The sequence below is a fragment of the Aethina tumida genome, chromosome 3, assembly GCF_024364675.1.
Source record: "Aethina tumida isolate Nest 87 chromosome 3, icAetTumi1.1, whole genome shotgun sequence".
NCBI lineage: Eukaryota > Metazoa > Arthropoda > Insecta > Coleoptera > Nitidulidae > Aethina > Aethina tumida.
Window position 1 is genome coordinate 34,926,849 of NC_065437.1, and position 19,384 is coordinate 34,946,232.

Below are 19,384 nucleotides of genomic sequence, written 5' to 3' on the forward strand. Positions count from 1 at the left end.
ATAAATGGGTCAGTTGCTGCAAGTTGGTGTAATTTATCAACAAAGTTTATAAGTAATAAACTAATTGTTTGTAAGAGCGATTTATTTCATATTGTTGCTAATAACTGTCAAAATAAAGTTATGAAAAAATAAATTTTAAGGACATCAAATAAAAGAACAAAGAAAATTTGGTTACGAATTTATTCGTTTGTTATTCAATGCAGTATAAGAATCGAGATTCCTTTAAATCTTATCTGTATAAACAAAAATGTTTACATAAACATTACCTTATTAAATACACAAATAAGTACAGTTATTTAAATAAATACTACATGTCTAAACATCGCGAACTACCCTATAGATGTTTTCACCAAAACATACAAACCTCATGGGACTTATTGCTAATTTTCAAAATGAAAAGATAATCTGTGACTTAAAAGTCAAACTTTCACATGTATCAGTTCCGTGTTATTTCGAGATGGATTACTCAGTACGTTTCCTCTTCTTCTTCCGTGAATGTCTCTACGGCTTCGTAAACTATGCTGAAACCTTTGCTCACCAACGTGTCGTCCGAACGGAAACGAACAAGCAATCCTTCTTGGCTCGATGTAATATCATGCGGTTTCTAAAATAAACCCCATTATTACTTAAAGGATATTAACTAAATTGACCGTTATGACTTACATTAGTGCCGCAGAATTTTCCATAAGACAGCACACTAGAGTCTAACCCGTTGAATATCTCGACGAAATCGTAATTGCATTCTTTCTCATCTTCTAAATCGAATGTCAAGAATGAAAGTTGAACACTAAAACCATTTATTGCCTCAATCGTCCAATCGCAATCCGCTTTGTTTTCGTAATTTGCACTTCCAAATTTCGAATGGGAGTATATGTGTTTCTTTTCCAAAGTGGCTTGCAATTTTCCTCCACATACTGTTGCATGAGTCGCCCAAAAACCTAACATCAATCGATATATTTATTGCTTCACTCAAAATTCTTTACTCACCTTTCCTTTGAACAGAATTATCAGACCTAAAAGTCATATACAGCTGGTTCCCAGACGAAACAATCATTGGCGGCACTTTAGCCCCACAAAACCGCCCCAGAGAATTATCCTCCGGGGAACCACCATCGTAGAAGTCCACGTGGTCATAAGAACACTCCTGGTGTGATTCCACTTCAAAATTCAGGAACGCAAGTCTGATCCTGTGACCAGGGGTCGTGGTGAAGTGCCACACGCAATCCTTTCGTCCGGGATAATCCTCAGGATAATTGGGACTTCCAATTGTACCAAACGGGGAGATTATTTCGTGTTTGCAACCTCCTTCTTTACAGCTGCGTCCGTTTTCGTGTAGAGTGTAGCCGTTGTGACACGCACATTGGTAGGAACCCAAAGTGTTACGACACTCATGTTGGCATCCTCCATTGTCGCCAGCCGCACATTCGTCCATATCTAAATTTTAAAACGTATGTAATCAAACATTTAACGTTATAAGGTGAAATTTACCTGTGAAATATACAGCAGCGAAACCAGTCTTTTGTACGCTGTTGTCGGAACTGAATATTATCCTCATAACGTTTCCCTCAGATGTAATAATTGTGGGGATGCGAGAACCGCAGTATGATCCATGCACCTTCATTTTACCATCGGCCAATTTACTTTGAACTTCCACTCTGTCGTAATCACATTGTTGAGGCTGGGCATTGTTGCCTTCCAAATCAAAGTGAGTGAAATTCAAGGTTATGCGGTATTGAGGCGCAGATCTAATCTCCCAAATGCAATTTTTATTTAACGGATACAATTCGGGGAAGCTGGGAGAAGTGATGGTTCCATTGGTGTGGTTGAAGACTCCTCCACAGGCATCTTCGCATTTCTTTCCGTCAGAGTGTAGTTCGTATCCTATTCGGCAAGTACATTCGTAACTGCCCAATGTGTTAACACATTCTTGTTCGCAGCCATGATCAATGGACGAGCATTCATCGAATTCTTTCATAATGAGGGCGGAAAATCCGCCCTTTTGGACGGACCCATCAGATACAAATTTGACTAACAATTGATTGGACGACGAAATTATGTCTGTGGGGACTTTATATCCACAATGGACTTTCAAAATGGGACTTTCCAAGGAAAGACCGTCACGAATTTCCACATAATCGTAAACGCAGCTATCGTGATTTTCAACTTCAAAAGCTTGAAACTTTAGAGCTACTTGATGATATTCCGGCACAGTTATTCTCCAAATGCATTCTACGTTAGGATGGTATTCTTCAGGATAATTTGGTGACTCCAAATGACCTTTGGAGTCTATAAACAGGTCACCTCCACATACAGCTAAAATAATGAAATAATTATATATAATCGTATATGTACATATAATTGTTTACCTTCATAACTGGCAGTGAAGCCTTTGTGTCCTTTGGGATTTTTTGAAACATATGTCACCAACATTCTGCTGCCGGTAGAAGTAATGTGATTAAACTGTCCCGTTCCACAGAATAATCCTAATATTGGAGATTTGTGCCAGTACCCATCTCGAATTTCAATGTAGTCTGTTTTACAATTTGGAGATTTTTTTATGTCCAAGCCGGTGATGTTAAGAACGATTTTTTCTCCATGTGTAGCTGTTATACGCCATTCACAATGGATTCCTTCCGGTGGCGGATCTTTGTCGGTGTCAATGGGCGGAGAAAACACAGCTGAGCTTGTTTGGAATGTTCTCCCGCACTCTGCAACATTTATTATTAGGTTTTGTAACATTTTTAACCAAATTATAGAAAGTAATTGTAAAAAACAAGTAGAACCACCTTATACTTACTGGGACATTTGTAAAGTAGATTTGTTTGTGCAATGTCGCCCTGACTGAGACGAATTCTTTGACCGATTTCCGGCCGTTTTCTATCAGGAACATCGACAGGTTGAATTGTGTCCAAATAAGTTCCTTTAGAAAAAGTATTTCGAGCATAATGCATTATGGAATCATAATCGTAGGTCAAACCCAAAGAATTTACTTCATCCTCGCTCAATTTATTGAAATTGTATTCCTGTCCTGAAATAAATAATGTTGTGTATAATGTTAAGGGTAATGTAGTGGATTGGCTGTGACCTGTATATGAATTGCGTTATTTCCTGATACGAATTGGTCTCAAAACAATATCAATTTACTGCAGTACACTTTGCGGTGCATAATAAGTGGAGCATACGTGACGGTGACTAAACTATTCAGATTATTTCTCAACATAGGAAATGTATAAACACAATAAATTACTATTTAGTTAATTTCTATATCGGAAACCTTATTAAATCATATGACTTGTACAGCAGAAACTTGTAAAAGAATGAAAATACTGGTATATAAAGAAGTTCTTACCATTCATAATATTATCTCTTAAAATATCCACGTGTTTGTCTCTGTCAGGCCTTGTGTGTTCATGCCAGAAGCCCACTACGTGACCCAATTCGTGTACAACTATACCGAATTTATCGCAGTTTTTTCCTATACTAATCGCTTGTCCACCATTGCCTCTCTTCCCAACAAAGGAACAACAACTGCAAAACATTAAACAGATCACAATATAAACTTTTAACCGTACAGTTGCCTTACCCACAGGGTCTTTCCGTGAATGTAATATAGTCGACATGCTCATCTCTGTTCCTCTCCACAAATTTGACACAAGTGTAATTTTCCCAGTGTCTCATCGCTTGCTTAAAGAGCGCCTTGTGAAGGCCACTAAAATTACCATCGATTTCGTAGGGTATAACTCCGTAGTTCCAAATACGTTCCTTTCTGGCGGTGGCCGCTCTGGTTACTCTTCTGTTGAGAGGCTGGTTCAAGACGGGTATTTGAGATTTTTTCCTTTTTTGATCAAAGTTTGGCTCGAAGTCATGGACTGGCACCTCCTGTTCTTCGGATGTGTGTTTTTCTCTTGAACAAATAAAAAAAATTAAAATTTATAGATTTAGAATAACAGTTTTTAAATGATGGAATGTATATACCTGCGTCGACGGTTCCTCCTCTGATGCCTTTTTCTTCTGTTATAACTTTTCTTTTCCAAATTCTGTTTATGTCTCACTTTAACTTCTTCAGTTGTTCCTTCCATTATCTCACTTTCTGGTACAGTTATTGCCACATTTGACTGAGGTGATTGTAAGACATTTTGATGCTTAAAATTATCAATCTTGTTCAATGGTACAATGGTGGACAGTCCATCGATTGGATCATTGGGACTTCTGGAAGTTACCATGTGTAATCCGGAATGAGATTGTTTTGTCTTTTTTCTAAAGTAATCCGTTAGGCCCTCTTCTTCCACCTGCAGACCCTCTAGAACCTCCTGCTTGTATTTTTCAACCTCCTCTTGTAGATCAGTGTTCTTGTCTTTTGGTTTGGAGTATTGGACATCAGGCAAAGCTATATCACCCATGAATCCTCCTAGAACATTTTGGAAAAATTATTATTTTATTTATTATGATTATATGTTTTTAAATTAAAGTCCTATGATACAATAAATTATTAGGATCGTAGTAATTTTTTTATTTGTTAATATTTAATCAGATTAATTATATAATTTACATGATATTAAATTAAAAATTTCTGTTATGGAAATATAATTGTCGGTTGTGAACTAATACTATTGATATAATTATATCCAACAGGGAAATGAACCCTATATAATCTGATTTAGTTCAAACAAAGTGTTGAGCCTTTATAATGGAACATTAATTGTTATTATTCGATTACATTTAAACAATACACATGGATTTAACAAAATACATTTTGTGTCAGAATTTTGTTACATTATTGATAGTTTATTATAATATATGAAGTAATAAATTTAATCAACTACGATGAAATATGTGTTATAAAATTATTAAGTATTTTGTTCATTTAAATTAAATTCAAATTTTCGTCAGTTGTTTAAATTGAATTATTTATTGTTAAACCAACATATTATAATATATCATTTTAAATGAAAATAACCTTGTGCCTTATTTAAATTTTGACACAAGATTTGAATTAATTCAAACTACAACAAGAAATCATTCTTAAGATTTTTTATAATCTTAAAAAAAATCATGCAATTAAACATGGAAAATAATAGAAGTTAAAGTGATTACTGAAAAATAATTATAATAAAGATTTCAGTGTGAATCACCTCTGGAGGGTTGAATATTCTGGATGAGTCAAGTGGATATCAGTGCAGTAAGTCGACAAGTGCGGGATGAGTATCTCCCCGATGGCATTTCTAAGGTTATTGATTACAAAAAGCCCGCAGTTAACGAAGCCACCAGTTATTATCTGACAAGATGACAGAAACTTGTCTAAAACACTTTAACAAGGGTTTGATGCCCGGTCAATATGTTAATTAAACGCTACGTAGAACTTTCTGACACATTTCGTTCCACTGAAATTAATTAGACGGTCCATATGAAAATAATGCTGTAAATTGGTGTAGACGCATATCGCGTCAGAACTTTTGCTCCAAAGCCCTTTATATTGGTTTATTAATTAGGACAGCTTTAAGGTGGGTAAAATAATTAAATTGTTCGTTACTATACTTTTAAATGAGGTAATTGTTGACATATTACAGTTGAATTCTGTTTTAAATACAATGGACAAGCCCTGCTCTAATTAAAGTAATTAGAGCCTAACCCCCACAAATTAATCGATGAAACACTTGGATTAAATATCGTTGTTACGTATCAGAGCGAAAGACTGATGCATCATTATAATTAGGTCCTTAGGCAAGGTTCTTGTTTTTCGTGCGTATGTGGAACACATGCGGATCTGCGTGTTTAGAATGTTGCGGTAACGTCATCTTTCCCGATTGCTATACCCTTTGTGCTCCGAGGTATTTGACGTTCATTACTCGATTTAAAATATTTGTTTGAGTAATAATGGATTTTGTGTGCCTCCAGACATCGAATGCCAAACAATATAACAAAATCTGACTCACAAAAACAACAAGAGATTAAAACAAATAATAAAAGAAATGTTTACGTAAATAAACAGTCGTTAATTATAAGAGGATCGTTTCGTATCCATTAAAATTTAATTGTCGTATAAATGACGGTGATAGTCTGTAAAAAAGCCTAATTGAAAGCGACAACAATTTGTAGAGCTTAAAGCTACGTCATTCTGCATCAGCACTAATTCTACAAGTTTAATGACATGGTCCCGGTTAATGCGCCACTATAAGTCAACAGCTGAAAGGATTACAACCCTCCTTGAAAATTAAAAGAAAAAACCGTCTTCTCCCTGAATTATCACGTGTCGCCTATTTACTCTACTTCGCTTAAAGGTAAAACACCCTCATTTCTTGAACACTTGAATCATTTTACTATAAGCCAGACACGATTTTATTTTACAAAATGTAAAATGATTTTCTCAGGAATATAGAACGATCCAGTGATCTAACTTTGTTATCCACACTTGTACAGATGAGGACAAGAAGTGATTAGATTTTGAAGTGGATAATTTGAATTTCCTAAAATAAATAAATTTAAATATATTTTCAATATGTTTTATTTTGACCAGTAACATTATTAATTTTTTTGAAGTCATAGACAGTCACTATTTAATTTACTTTTTATATATTTAATAGAAAAAATCAAATAACATTCATTTTCTGGCAAAAGGTTTATTTTCCAAAAACGCATTTTCTGAATTTGAATACATTTTATTCGTTCATTTTTAATTCACTTATTGTTTAGCACTGTAAAATGTCACAAAGAAGACTTTTTTCTGAATAGCAGCTAAAATTGCAATTTTCTAACAGGGCAACCTGAGTCAACAAGAAGAAACCCAATTAAATAATACCAACATACGACATGGTGTGGGTTGAGATCGAGCTGTGAACAGAGGACCATTTTCTGATTATGAAATCTCACATTCTCTAAATCCAGTCTTCGTACAAACTTTAGAATCGCTGTCTATCTATCATCACATAAAGGTTGTATAAAGCTGGTGTTACAACCAAAGAATTTTCGACTCTCTTCGGGTTTGCACTTCTCTTAGAGAAAAATAGCGAGACATGGATCAAGAATTTATTCACTAATTTTAAGTGTACCAAGTAGAGTGAAAGCTGTTCGTAGAACAAGGGAACCGACAAAATATTAATTGGAAAAATGTAGGGATTAATTTTCTGTTTTTCTTTTAATTTTAATTAATTTAAATTTATTAATTTACCAATGATTATCGCGATATTAGTTTTATTACTAGTTTGAAAATTTTGTTCTTAATGTAATTATATTTAATTTATACAGGAGACAATTATGACATTACTCAGTTGCCCCTATGTTCTCCAGGCTGCAACCCAATTGAACACGTATGGAACCACCTTTAAAAACAAATTTGCACTCAAAGCCACCAGTCTCAAAATTTCTAATTCTCTTAATTTCTTCTAGAATTTATTCACTAATTTTTGAGTTGAATTTTGAGATAATTTAAATGTATTAACTTACCAATGAATATGATGAAATTTGTTTATTTCTAGTTTAAAAATTTTGTTCTTAATGTAATTTTGTTTAATTTATACAGGAGATTACATAGTTTAATGAAGCTTCTTTTAATAATAACTTTGTACCAATATAATGTCATTGGTGATGATTTACATAAGAAGGAAGGCTTCTTTCCCATCATTCGGAGTCTTTACTGAAGAATCCGGTCTTATGGACTTTTTTCTTATCGTCATAAGATTAGCTGAGGATTGGACTGTTTCGTGTCAGTGACTTAGTTGTGAATGATGAATAAATATATTGACAAGTATGATTGTTCGATACGTGTCAGATTGCACTGTGAAGAAAAACAATTTTTTTTTTGTAAAGTGATCTGTAATTAGAGGTAATTTTATATCTGATACAGGGAACCGTATATGCTTATTTGCTTTGAAATCCACGAGTTAAAGCTCGTTATAAATTTATTGCCATATCCAACAAAGTTTCCAGACTTAATACCAATTGAACACCTGTGAGACATCATAGATGAATCTTCCAAAAATTTTTTTGATGCACCTTCAGCATCAATAAAAGGTGGCATAGAATGAGATTGACCATTTCATTATATCAATGCCAAGGTAAGTCCAACTAATTATTATTTTAAAAAATTATACTGATCAATTTACACTGTTCCAAAAAATTAACATCCTCGTACATTACTTTTAAAAAGTATATAAACGTTTTAACAAGATGTTTGTTATTTGAAATATACCGATCATAGTAAATTAATACAATAGATTTAACTATCACCGCAACGTACCGTTTCGTTAGAACTCATTTATCATCTCCATTTCCTTCTTTAAGTTTCACATATTGTCAATATGTAACGCCATTCTAGAAATTTAACTCGCGATGAGTGTGACTAAGCAGTTTTTTTAGTGGAAGAATAAACGAAAGGTTTGGTGTATCCCATACAACCGTTTCCTGTATGTCACAAAGGTACTATAACATATATCAAAATTTTGAAATGAAATCTTACCACTAGATATATTCTGTCAGTGAGTATATTTTCATTTCAAAAATAAAAACATCGCAAATGCCTAAATTAACATCGTCCAATTAAAACGAAATAAAACAGTCGCCCAATAAAAAATTTAACACAACAATCCGCCCTTTTTAAGTCCGTCACTCGATACATTTACGGTATCAGGGTAACAAATGTGGCGATTTTAGTTTGACAAGCGACGCTGTGAATGAGATTTCGCCAGATATAAACATGGCATCGGTCGGATTTATTTTCTATTGAAACAATTTCAGTTTATGGGGTAATTTATTACTTTGTTACACTCGCTCGAATGTCGTCCGTTTCATTGGTTTTGTTTGAGGACTTTCGAATTTATGTATCGCATAACTTTAGCAAAGCACCGAGTTTTCAACGGAACGCGATGTCGACTCCTTGTTTATCATCGATAATTTTGTCATAACTCGACTGGTGTTATTGAATTGAAATTTTCCGGCGCATCCGCCAAAATCTTAATTCGCAGACTCCGAATGGAACATAACTCGATTCCGGTCTGTTTATTTCTCGCAATGGGGTTTGTAGGTGAAGGTATTTTTAGCTTCCAGACACATGAAAGGATCGTCGGAAAAAGGTGGCGAAGCGTATCGCAACCGTTCAGATTTTAAAAGCGCTGAAACGCGACAAGCCAAAGTATGAGGCAAAACAGAACAGACAAGTTGTCTGATGCGAACAACAGCTGTTATCTCCTCAAGTGCCATTCTTCCATACGGTGTGACGTCGCCGGTATCAGTGGAAGGTCTCACGGGTCACCAATCACAGATAAACTCAGATCAAGGACGGCCATTCATTTTATTACACCTATACAAACCTAATGTCGTCAAAATAGCAAAAATCAACTTGATAAATTATTTTTTTTATTTCACATGCAGAAACTTTGTCATAATACAAATATTGCTTAAAAAATTATAATAATAAATATATTTTCTCGTTTTAGGTTTTTAATCTGACTAAACAATATTATAATGCAAAATATTGTGAACATAAAATCTGAAATTACTTAATTTTCTTATATAATTCTTTATTTTTTAGATATATTTTTAAATAGTTTCAAAATTTTTAATATCTAGTTAATTATTTAGTTTTTTAGTCTTTTTAGATTTTTATTTAGATTTTCAAAATTTACTTAGATATTTTAATTATAAATTTGCATTTTCTTTAATTTTATGCCTCTCTTTGTTGATCGACTTTAAATCCTGTTTGTGACTTTTTTTATATTTTTTAGTTGTTTCTGATTATATTAATGAAATGTAATTTTATTAAATTCAATTAATTATTGTTAATTTTATAATTACATCAATATATACAAATTTGTATTATTATTTATTTTCAACAACATATAAAATATTATATATTTTTATATACATAATTATATAATTGCTTCTTCTTTAGTTTGTTGTTGATATTTCAAACTATTATTTCTAATTATCTTAATTGTTTAGACAGTCTTATTAAACAAAAAGTTTAAATTTGTCTTTAAAAATAAAGTTAATATAAACTTTGGATTATATTTTATCTACGAAATTAAAAATGTTTTATTGTTTCTAAAATTCTTATTGATTTTATAATTATATAAATATGTATATACAATTTTTTAAATTTTAATCATATATTTGTTATGTCTATTTACTACTTGTTGTTAATATTTCAAATTATTATTTTTAATTATCTTAATTGTTTAGACAGACTCATTAAATAAAAAGTTTAAGTTTGTCTTTAAAAAGAAAGTTAATATAAACTTTGGATTATATTTTATCTATGAAATTAAAAATGAACATTAATTTTAATAATGACAAATTATAATTTGACAAAAAATCTAATCTAATAACTACACATTGATGGACTAAAAAACTAAAAACCTTTATCAAAATTAGATATTAACTTTAAATAACTCATAAAAAACTTTATATTAAGTTGTTATAATAGTTTTTTAAATTATGGTATAATTAATATAACATATTAATTATTTTGATTGATTATTACTTTATTTGAACTGTGTCAAGGAACAGATATGCTGTTGATATCTGTCGATTAAAAGTTTAAATCGTAATTCAATATTAACAATGTTATATCCAGTTTATACAAACTGATAAATATAACTATTTTTCCATTGCATATTTTTAGAATATTCTCTACCAATAGCGGTTTACATAAATCTTTGTTTGCATATTTGATATAATTCGCTACAAAATCAACCGAATGTAAACACAGATTAATTATAACATCAAAATTACTCGTTGCCGGCAAAATAATAACAGCAAATATAATAATTATCTCTCTCTCTTCTTATTAACAGACTTTTATCTTTACATCATATTTGTGTTTTTTGTATGTTTAGCTGTTTTTATTGTATTGTGTTTATTATTGTAATTTAAATTATGAATAAAATTTAATTTCAATATTTTCTGGTACATAATTTTTAATATATATGGACAATTTTTGTTCACAATTTCAATTTTAGTTGTTTTCAAGTGTCCTATCGATATATTCAAAATGATGAAGGTAACGACCATGGTAGACGCCCAAACTAAAATATATGTGAGTTTGTGTAGTTTGAAAAAGAATGCGCGCCACCCCTTGTCGTCTAGACACCCGACTGTTGCTAATTTATCATTTTCGTTCGAAAATGGAAACTAATTTTAATGAGCATTTCAGATCATTAAACGCCGTACTCCTGCTGACAGTTAACAAAATATGAGATTTATTTCATTTTTTTTGTTGAACATACACAAACATTAATTACGTTTTAATGAAAACTTTATCTGACAAATTTATGTTTGACTGGACACGCTTATCGGTTACAGTTTACATTTCATCCGCTTAATGAATTGTCAATTGTGTTTACGGGGTCGTGAATTTGGAATTCGTATTTAACCCGCCCGAAAACGGTTTTCATTAATTGTAACATGTACAAAAATGCGGAAGAGTAAAATAATCCTTTTTTAATAATCAATCATTTACCTGCTTTACAGGGATCCATATCGATGTCATTGGAGACATTGTAGGGAAAAACGGTGTTGAGCAGCTCATCAACGGTGTATTTGTTATAGCGTTTTGTCCTTGTGCCGTCACCATCACCAGACACAAAACCATTCACCACGATCACCACGACAAAAACGAACAGTAGGCCGAGATTCGGGAGCGTTTTTAGGTGCCGCATGCTGGACCTGTACCCGTCTCCGCTATCACTGGACTCGCCGCTCAAAACCGCACAAATTACTTTGATACTGGCCCCGTTATCGATATTTTACATAGTTTTTTTCTTAGTTCGAAAACAGAAGACACCGCACGCGTTTCTAAACTGTGCCCGATAGAGTGAATGACTATGTTTACAAAGGCACTATCAGTAATGTTTATTAGTTTGGGCAAAGATCAGTTCGAAGAAGCGTGGTTGAAGCATTTCCTCTGCAATCGGTTTCCTGAAAATTTACAATCGTAAACTTAGTCATTATTTTGTAATTACAATGGGATACAATTGTATCAATAATTGGTAAGATTTCATATTACTGAGATGTTCCTCTATACTCCTGGTATTTTTTGTGGTTTCTCTATCTACTGTATTTATGTTTCTATGTTTACTTTCTTATCTTCTAACTTCTGGAACTGTTATTAATATTATATTCTTTTATGTTGTAAGTAATATAAATTCCTATTATTATTCATTTTTCAAAGATTATAAATGCATTAGGACTACAGTCAATATTTTGCTGTGTTTTTAATTCATTAATTATAATAATTATTTAGGGATTACATTTAAAATTAGATATAATAAATAATATATGTAATCAAAAGTGAAAATTCAGAAATATTTCATATGAATATTCATATTACCTTAATTTATATTTTGGGACAGTTGTAATCAATTTATTTGAAAGAAGTTTAATTAACTAAAAATATCTATACCTACCAATATGTTTCATTTTGACTTCAGAAATGTATATATTCTTCGGTTAATATTGTGAAACCATTAAACAAATATTTATAAATAATACGATTATTTGAAGAATGATATAACTAAATTTCAATTTATATTTTATAATATTCATTAGTTAATTTAAGTTAATATTTAAATATTTAATTATCAGAATTAGAAATATTTGTTTAATATTTTTACAATACTAAACGAAAAAAATATATACATAGATTATTATATACTGTGTGGCCCATTTGATAGCAGGTCGCTCTCATAAAATTTGTATTTTTTGTTCCATTTTCACAAACTTTTTTCAGAAATGAATATGTTCTTTGGTTAATATTGTGAAATCATTAATCAAATATTTATAAATAATTCAATGATTATAAGAATAATAAAATTAAATCTCAATTTATATTTTATAATATTTTGTAATTAATTTAAGTTAATATTTAAATATTTAATTATCAAAATTATAAATTAATAATTAATATTTTCACAATACTAAACGAAAAAAATATATACATAGATTATTATATACAGTGTGGCCCATTTCAAACCAGGACACAAAATTTTTTTCAGAAATGTATATGTTCTTCAATTAATATTGTGAAACCATTATACAAATACCATTATTATAAGAATAATAAAATTAAATTTCAATTTATATTTTATAATATTCATTAATTAATTTAAGTTAATATTTAAATTTTTAATTATCTAAATTATAAATATTTGTTTAATATTGGCCCAATATTGGTGTGGCCCATTTGAAAGCAGGACATTCTCATAAAATTTATATTCTTTTTGTCCTATTTTCATAAACTTATTTTTCTATTGTAAAGCATTAAAAAATACCACGTTTTTTAGACCAAAACCAAAATCTATCGGGTAATTTTTAGGAATGGAAATTGAAAAAATCATATTAGCAAATTTTTATAGTAAATCTAACTACGCCATTGGATTAAGCCCTAAAATAAGTATGTACTAAATTTCACAAAAAATATCATAATTCTATGAAAAAATAAAATCGTATTTTTCTTAAGAATTTATTTTTTTTAATTAAGTAGTTCATGGGATAAACTCAAAAACAGCACAAATTATTTTTAAGAAATATTGAAATATTAACAAATTATACTAACTTAAACTAAAAATAAATTATGTGCAGAATTACCCCAAAAGAATTGAGAAACGAAAAAGATAATAATAAATAACAAATATATTGAATTGAACAATGGTTTGATGTAAAGTATAGTATTATTATAATAATAAAATTTGTGCAATTTTTGCAGTTTATCCCATAAACTCCTTGATTAGAACATAAATTCACAAGACACAAGAATTTTTTAATTTTTTCACAGGCATGCATAATTTTTTTTTTTTAAATTTGATATATAGCTATTTTTCCATGTAAGTGTTGATTTTGTAAAAAAAAACATAGTACATTTACATGCTTTACAATTGAAAAAATTTTGTCAAAATCGGACATACAAATTGTAAGGGGGAGTCACGCTTTGAAATGGACCACACTGTATGTATATACATAGAAAAAATATTAATTACTAAATCATAAATCGAGGTCAAATCAATTTTATTATTTGTTTATTGTTTTCACAATATTAACAGAAAAAAATACATACATAAAGAACATATAAAATATTATTAATTACTAAATCATAATTTAAAATGAAACCACAAATTCTAAATTATTATTTAAAATTAAAATATAATTAATATATAATTAAATATATAAAAATTGATTGAGCTGATAAAAGCTGATTGAGCTTAAGTTGGGAGTAAAACTGAGTCAATCGAATACTTCCAAAATGATTCAATTTTTTCATATTGTAATAAATACACTATTTGGTATAATTTTGAATATTAATAGAATAATGTTTAAGTCCATTTATATAATATTAAATGATATTAATATCATTTTTTATTTTATTTTTAAAGTGTACCATAAAAATTATAAAATCAAAGTAAACTATTTCAAATAAATAACAAAAATCATTAATTAATGATAATTATTATATTTTATCAAAATATTAATTAGTTACGATTACAAATTTACAATTAATTTCATTATTTTTACATATTTGTTTAATGTTTTATGGGCATTAATTGGTAAAATACGTACATGAATTATTATATCCTTAAAAAAATATATTGATATAAAAATTAACTAAAAATTCTCACCTACATTATTTTATTGTAGTATTCTATGCATTAATTAAAATATTAACGATACGAGGATTTAATTAAAGAATGATCGATCGGTATAAATCAAAATAATTCAGTGGATGTCTCGAACCTGGTTTATTATTGCTCATTAAAATTCCTTTAAGCCTTTGTCTTCCACAAGTTTCCAATACGCATTGTTTAGGCGCCGTTTAAAAAAAGCGAGGCCTTTTAAGTCGATCGAATCCAGTGTACACAACGCTCCTATAGATAATGTTTGAAAGCCAGACTGACATACCTTCCATGCTGAAAATTCATTACATGCAGATTCCTTTGCGTAATAATGAACGTAATGAAGCTAGCCTTTTTAACGGGGCAAAAGGCAAGAAGCCCGATGGATTTCTAAAATGTTTTCCTTTGCTATGCAACGATTCGAATTGGAATCTTTCGACCCAGATCGTCGTTGCATACATATGTTTTGCTAGTTTGGTCGCTATCGTCGTGGAACTGCGATGACAACAATTGCAGTAATCGAACGAAGTGATTTGCTGAAAAGATGCACTCGCGATAATTTAAAAGACCACTTAACCTTAACGGGGTATCAGTGGGGTTTATCAGCACACACATGTTGTTTGGAATGATTAATGCATACGTAATTGCAAATTAATTAGCCGAATATGCGTTTGATGTTTCGGTTGAATTCGAAATCAATGATCTGTTTTATCGAAATTTGTTTTATGCCCGAAACAGACTAAAGAGAAAACCGCCGATTATTTTCATCCATGAGTTAATTGCACATTGATTATGTATATGTCGAATCAGAATTTCGTTTATAATTGACGATTTGTTACCAAACAAGTTTAAAAATGATTATACAGTCAATGGAATTGTGAAGTTTTCTTATTGTTTTGCTTCTTTCTTTCTTTGTTTTGTCACGATCGATTCGTGATTGTCGGTGCACCTGCAGGCAGGGTTCTTTGGTGTGGTACTACAATTAGAACCCATGTAATGACGACGCTAAATTTCTCACGTGCTTTTAATAACTTAATTACAAACTAGTGGTGTTGATGAAATTTTAATGTTATTTCACACTTCGATACATAACCGGTCGAGATTCAATTACTTATGAACAAATCAACATCAAAATATTTCAGACATCTCCTACGTTATATATATATATATATATATATATATATATATATTTGTATATATATATGGTGGATTCAAATAAAATTTGGGCATATCTAATATTCTTAAAAAATAGGATAATTTGTGCTATTTTTTACAATTTGTCCCACTACTACTTGATTAAAACATAAATTCACAAAAATACAATTTTTAATTCTTTCACAGAATTAACAATAAGCATATTTTTTATGAAATTTGATATTTACCTATTTCAGGGGTGTTTAACCCATAATATATTTTCAATTTTATTATTATAAAAGTTTAATTTATGATTTATTGCTCAGTTTTAACATAATATCTAAGTAAGTAGTATCATTCAGTAGGAATATATAAATAAATTATTTAAATAACATATTATTTATTAATATATTAATACATGTTTCTGAAATTTATTAGAAAAAGAATGCTAGTATAGTTTAAACTCAGAAATACATAAATATAATCAAAAGTATTCCTCATTATTATAATTTATATGTTGAATATTAACTAATTATAAATAATTATTTTAATAAAAATATAATTTTTACGGTACATACATTTTTATAGTACATTATATCATTTAATATTATAGATATCGACTTAAAAATTATTATACTACTATTCAAAATTTTACCAAATAGGGTATTAAACAATTTGAAAAAATTAAATAATTTTGAAAGTATTCGACTGACTCAATTGGGAGTAATTAAGCTCAATCAGCTTTTACTAATATATAATTTTAATTAATTTTATTCCAAAATTTTAAAAATAATGTTTCTCTATATATTTGACGGTTTGGTAATAAAATAATTTTGAAATGAATTTCTTATATTATTGTATTATATACATTTATCTATTATATCATTTTTCTTTTAAGCTTTTTGCAAATGATTATTATTATGTCAAAAGACAAAGGAAACAAAAGAAATAAATCAAATAGACATTTTATATATTTAATTATTAAAACTAACTAATTAATATTTTAATTATAAACAATAATTTAGAATTTCTTGTTTCATTGTAAATTATGAATAATAAAATAATTAATAATAAATCTTTCTCAGTTAATATTGTGAAAACAGTAAACAAATAATAAAATTAGTTTAATTAATTAATTATTTAATATAATTAATTAATTCAAGTATACAATAATTGTTAGAACCAAAACTTAACTAATTATTATAATTTTGTATTATTTAAAGTAGTTCACCTTGATTAATGATTAAGTAATTAATAATATTTTTTATATATACATACAGTGTGGCCCATTTGAAAGCGTATACCAATTATGTATATACAATTTGTATATCCGATTTTGACCAACTTTTTTTTGCTCAAAATCAAAACGTACATAGAAAATTTGTATGTATAAAAATTGAAGAAATCATACTACCAACTTTTTTATAATAAATGTAACTTCATTACTGGATTAGACACCCTTGAAATAGGTTTACATAAAAATTTATGCATATTGTTAATTCTATGAAAGAATTAAAAATTGTATTCTTGTGAATTTATGTTTTAATCAAGTAGTTTAAGGTATAAATTGCAAAAAATGGTACAACTTATATTTTTTAAGAATATTGGAATATTATAATACTATACTTATACTAAGACTTTTAATACCACGAACATACCAAAATTTGTTTAAGTTTAAGAGTATTATTTTAAGTTTAGTTTAAGTTAGTATAATTTGTTAATATTTCAATATTGTTTAAAAATAATTTGTCCTATTTTTGAATTTATTCCGTAAACTATTTAATTAAAAAAATAAATTCTTAAGAAGAATACGATTTTATTTTTCCATAGAATTATGATAATCCTACATATTTTTTTTTTATAAAATTTAGTACATACTCATTTTAGGGCTTAATCCAATGGCGTAGTTAAATTTACTATAAAAATTTGCTAGTATGGTTTCTTTAATTTCCATGCCTAAAAATTACCCGGTGGGTTTTGGTTTTGGGCTAAAAAAACGTGGTATTTTTTCTCTAAGTACATATTTTGATGCTTTACAATTGAAAAATAAGTTTGGTAAAATAGGACAAAAAATATAAATTTTATGAGAGTGTCTTGCTTTCAAATGGGCCGAGCTGTATGTAATAATCTATGTATATATTTTTTCGATTAGTATTGTGAAAATAGTAAGTAAATATTTATAATTTTGATAATTAAATATATACAATATAAATTATTACCTATAAAAATAACAACAAATTATAAAAAAGAATAAAAAAATATTTTCTTTACTTATTTCATAAAAATACCAAATTATTATAAAATATTTTATTTAAATATTTTTACAACTGTTAAAATATTTATTAGTTTTGCTTTTTATTTAAATTTATATATTGTTATAATAACATAGTGTATACTAGACACTAAAAATAAAATATTGAAAATATACAAAAATTACAAAAAATTATAAGCATGAGCAAGAAGTTTTAATATATTAATCAAATATTTAATACAGTATTTATTAGTTATGCTTTCTAATTAACTTTTTATACTAAATTTATTCGTAAAATACTGTGGTATTCATACCAAATATGATAAATAAATAAAATATTAAAATATAACTATGTGCATTCACCTTTTTTTAGAAAAAAGAAACGCATGCATCAAATTTTAAAAAATATCAAATTTGAACAAAAAAGGAAGCACAAATTGATACGTGTAAAACAACGTGCATGATAAAAAAATAAACAAAGAAGACGTTGAGCGAACGTAACAGATAGTCGAAGTCACTCTTAAATAACATGAAGGGAGGACTTACACGTGTGTGCACTGTTCGCGTAAACGTTCCAGAGAGACCGCGTGTCCACAGTGAACTGTGCGGTGTCGCACCACGCTCTACGCTCGCCGATTTCGGACTGGCTGGTGCATGGTGGCTGATAGCGGGCAGGACCCTCTTCTCCTATTGGGGATGGGCGTCTATTTGTCAACAATTCCAGACTGGGGCTGGTGCGAATCCCGACAGGTATCTCTATGGGGGAGATGCCGAGATTACTACTTAATTAGGGATTAACTGCACTCGCGACTTGTCAGCCAGCAAGGGGAAACCGGGATTTTAATTAATCCTACCTGAACGATCCGATGTGAAGTCGACCGAAAGATTATACGTTACATCTAATGATTTATTTATTTTTTTATTACTGGAACCTTCAAATTCTTACGAGATTTGCTTATAATGTCGACTGAATTAAAATATTTAAAGCTTCTTGACTTATTAGGATGATTATTTCCAAATTGTATAAGCAAAGTAATGGTACAGTTTAACATATGAGGGTATATTTGTCAATAAATCCTAGCTCATTGAACAAAGCAGAGTGGATATGAGGGAATGACTAAGATTACTATGTAAGAAGAGATTAACTGCACTCGCAACTTGCGAGGGTTAGCACTTTCGATTTTAATTAATGTCACGGTGGTATTACCACCTGAATAATTTAGGCTGAAACTAATTGAAATTAGCATCATATTACACAGTGATAACTGGAAACTTCTTTTGCAATGTTTTGTTGAGTACGAAACATACAGTACAAGGGTTAGGGGTTATCTGAAAAGAGTTTAATAATTATAAAACAAAATTTAAATATTCGTAATAAGTACTAAATATCTAAAAGTAATTA

At 29.3% G+C, this 19,384-nt stretch overlaps 1 protein-coding gene across 1 annotated transcript; it reads right to left on the reverse strand.

Annotated features, from left to right (window-relative positions):
- Window positions 1-162: 162 nt before the first annotated feature.
- LOC109595419 (tolloid-like protein 1) lies at window positions 163-18,649 on the reverse strand. The gene is made up of 11 exons (XM_020010769.2): window positions 18,529-18,649; window positions 11,453-11,910; window positions 3,976-4,408; window positions 3,584-3,904; window positions 3,350-3,528; window positions 2,798-3,028; window positions 2,367-2,708; window positions 1,489-2,313; window positions 988-1,434; window positions 664-938; window positions 163-604 (listed from the first exon to the last, which is right to left on the reverse strand). The coding sequence occupies exons 2-11, from the start codon at window positions 11,649-11,651 to the stop codon at window positions 467-469; spliced, it is 3,390 nt and encodes a 1,129-aa protein (XP_019866328.2). The 5' UTR covers window positions 11,652-11,910; window positions 18,529-18,649; the 3' UTR covers window positions 163-466.
- Window positions 18,650-19,384: the final 735 nt, after the last annotated feature.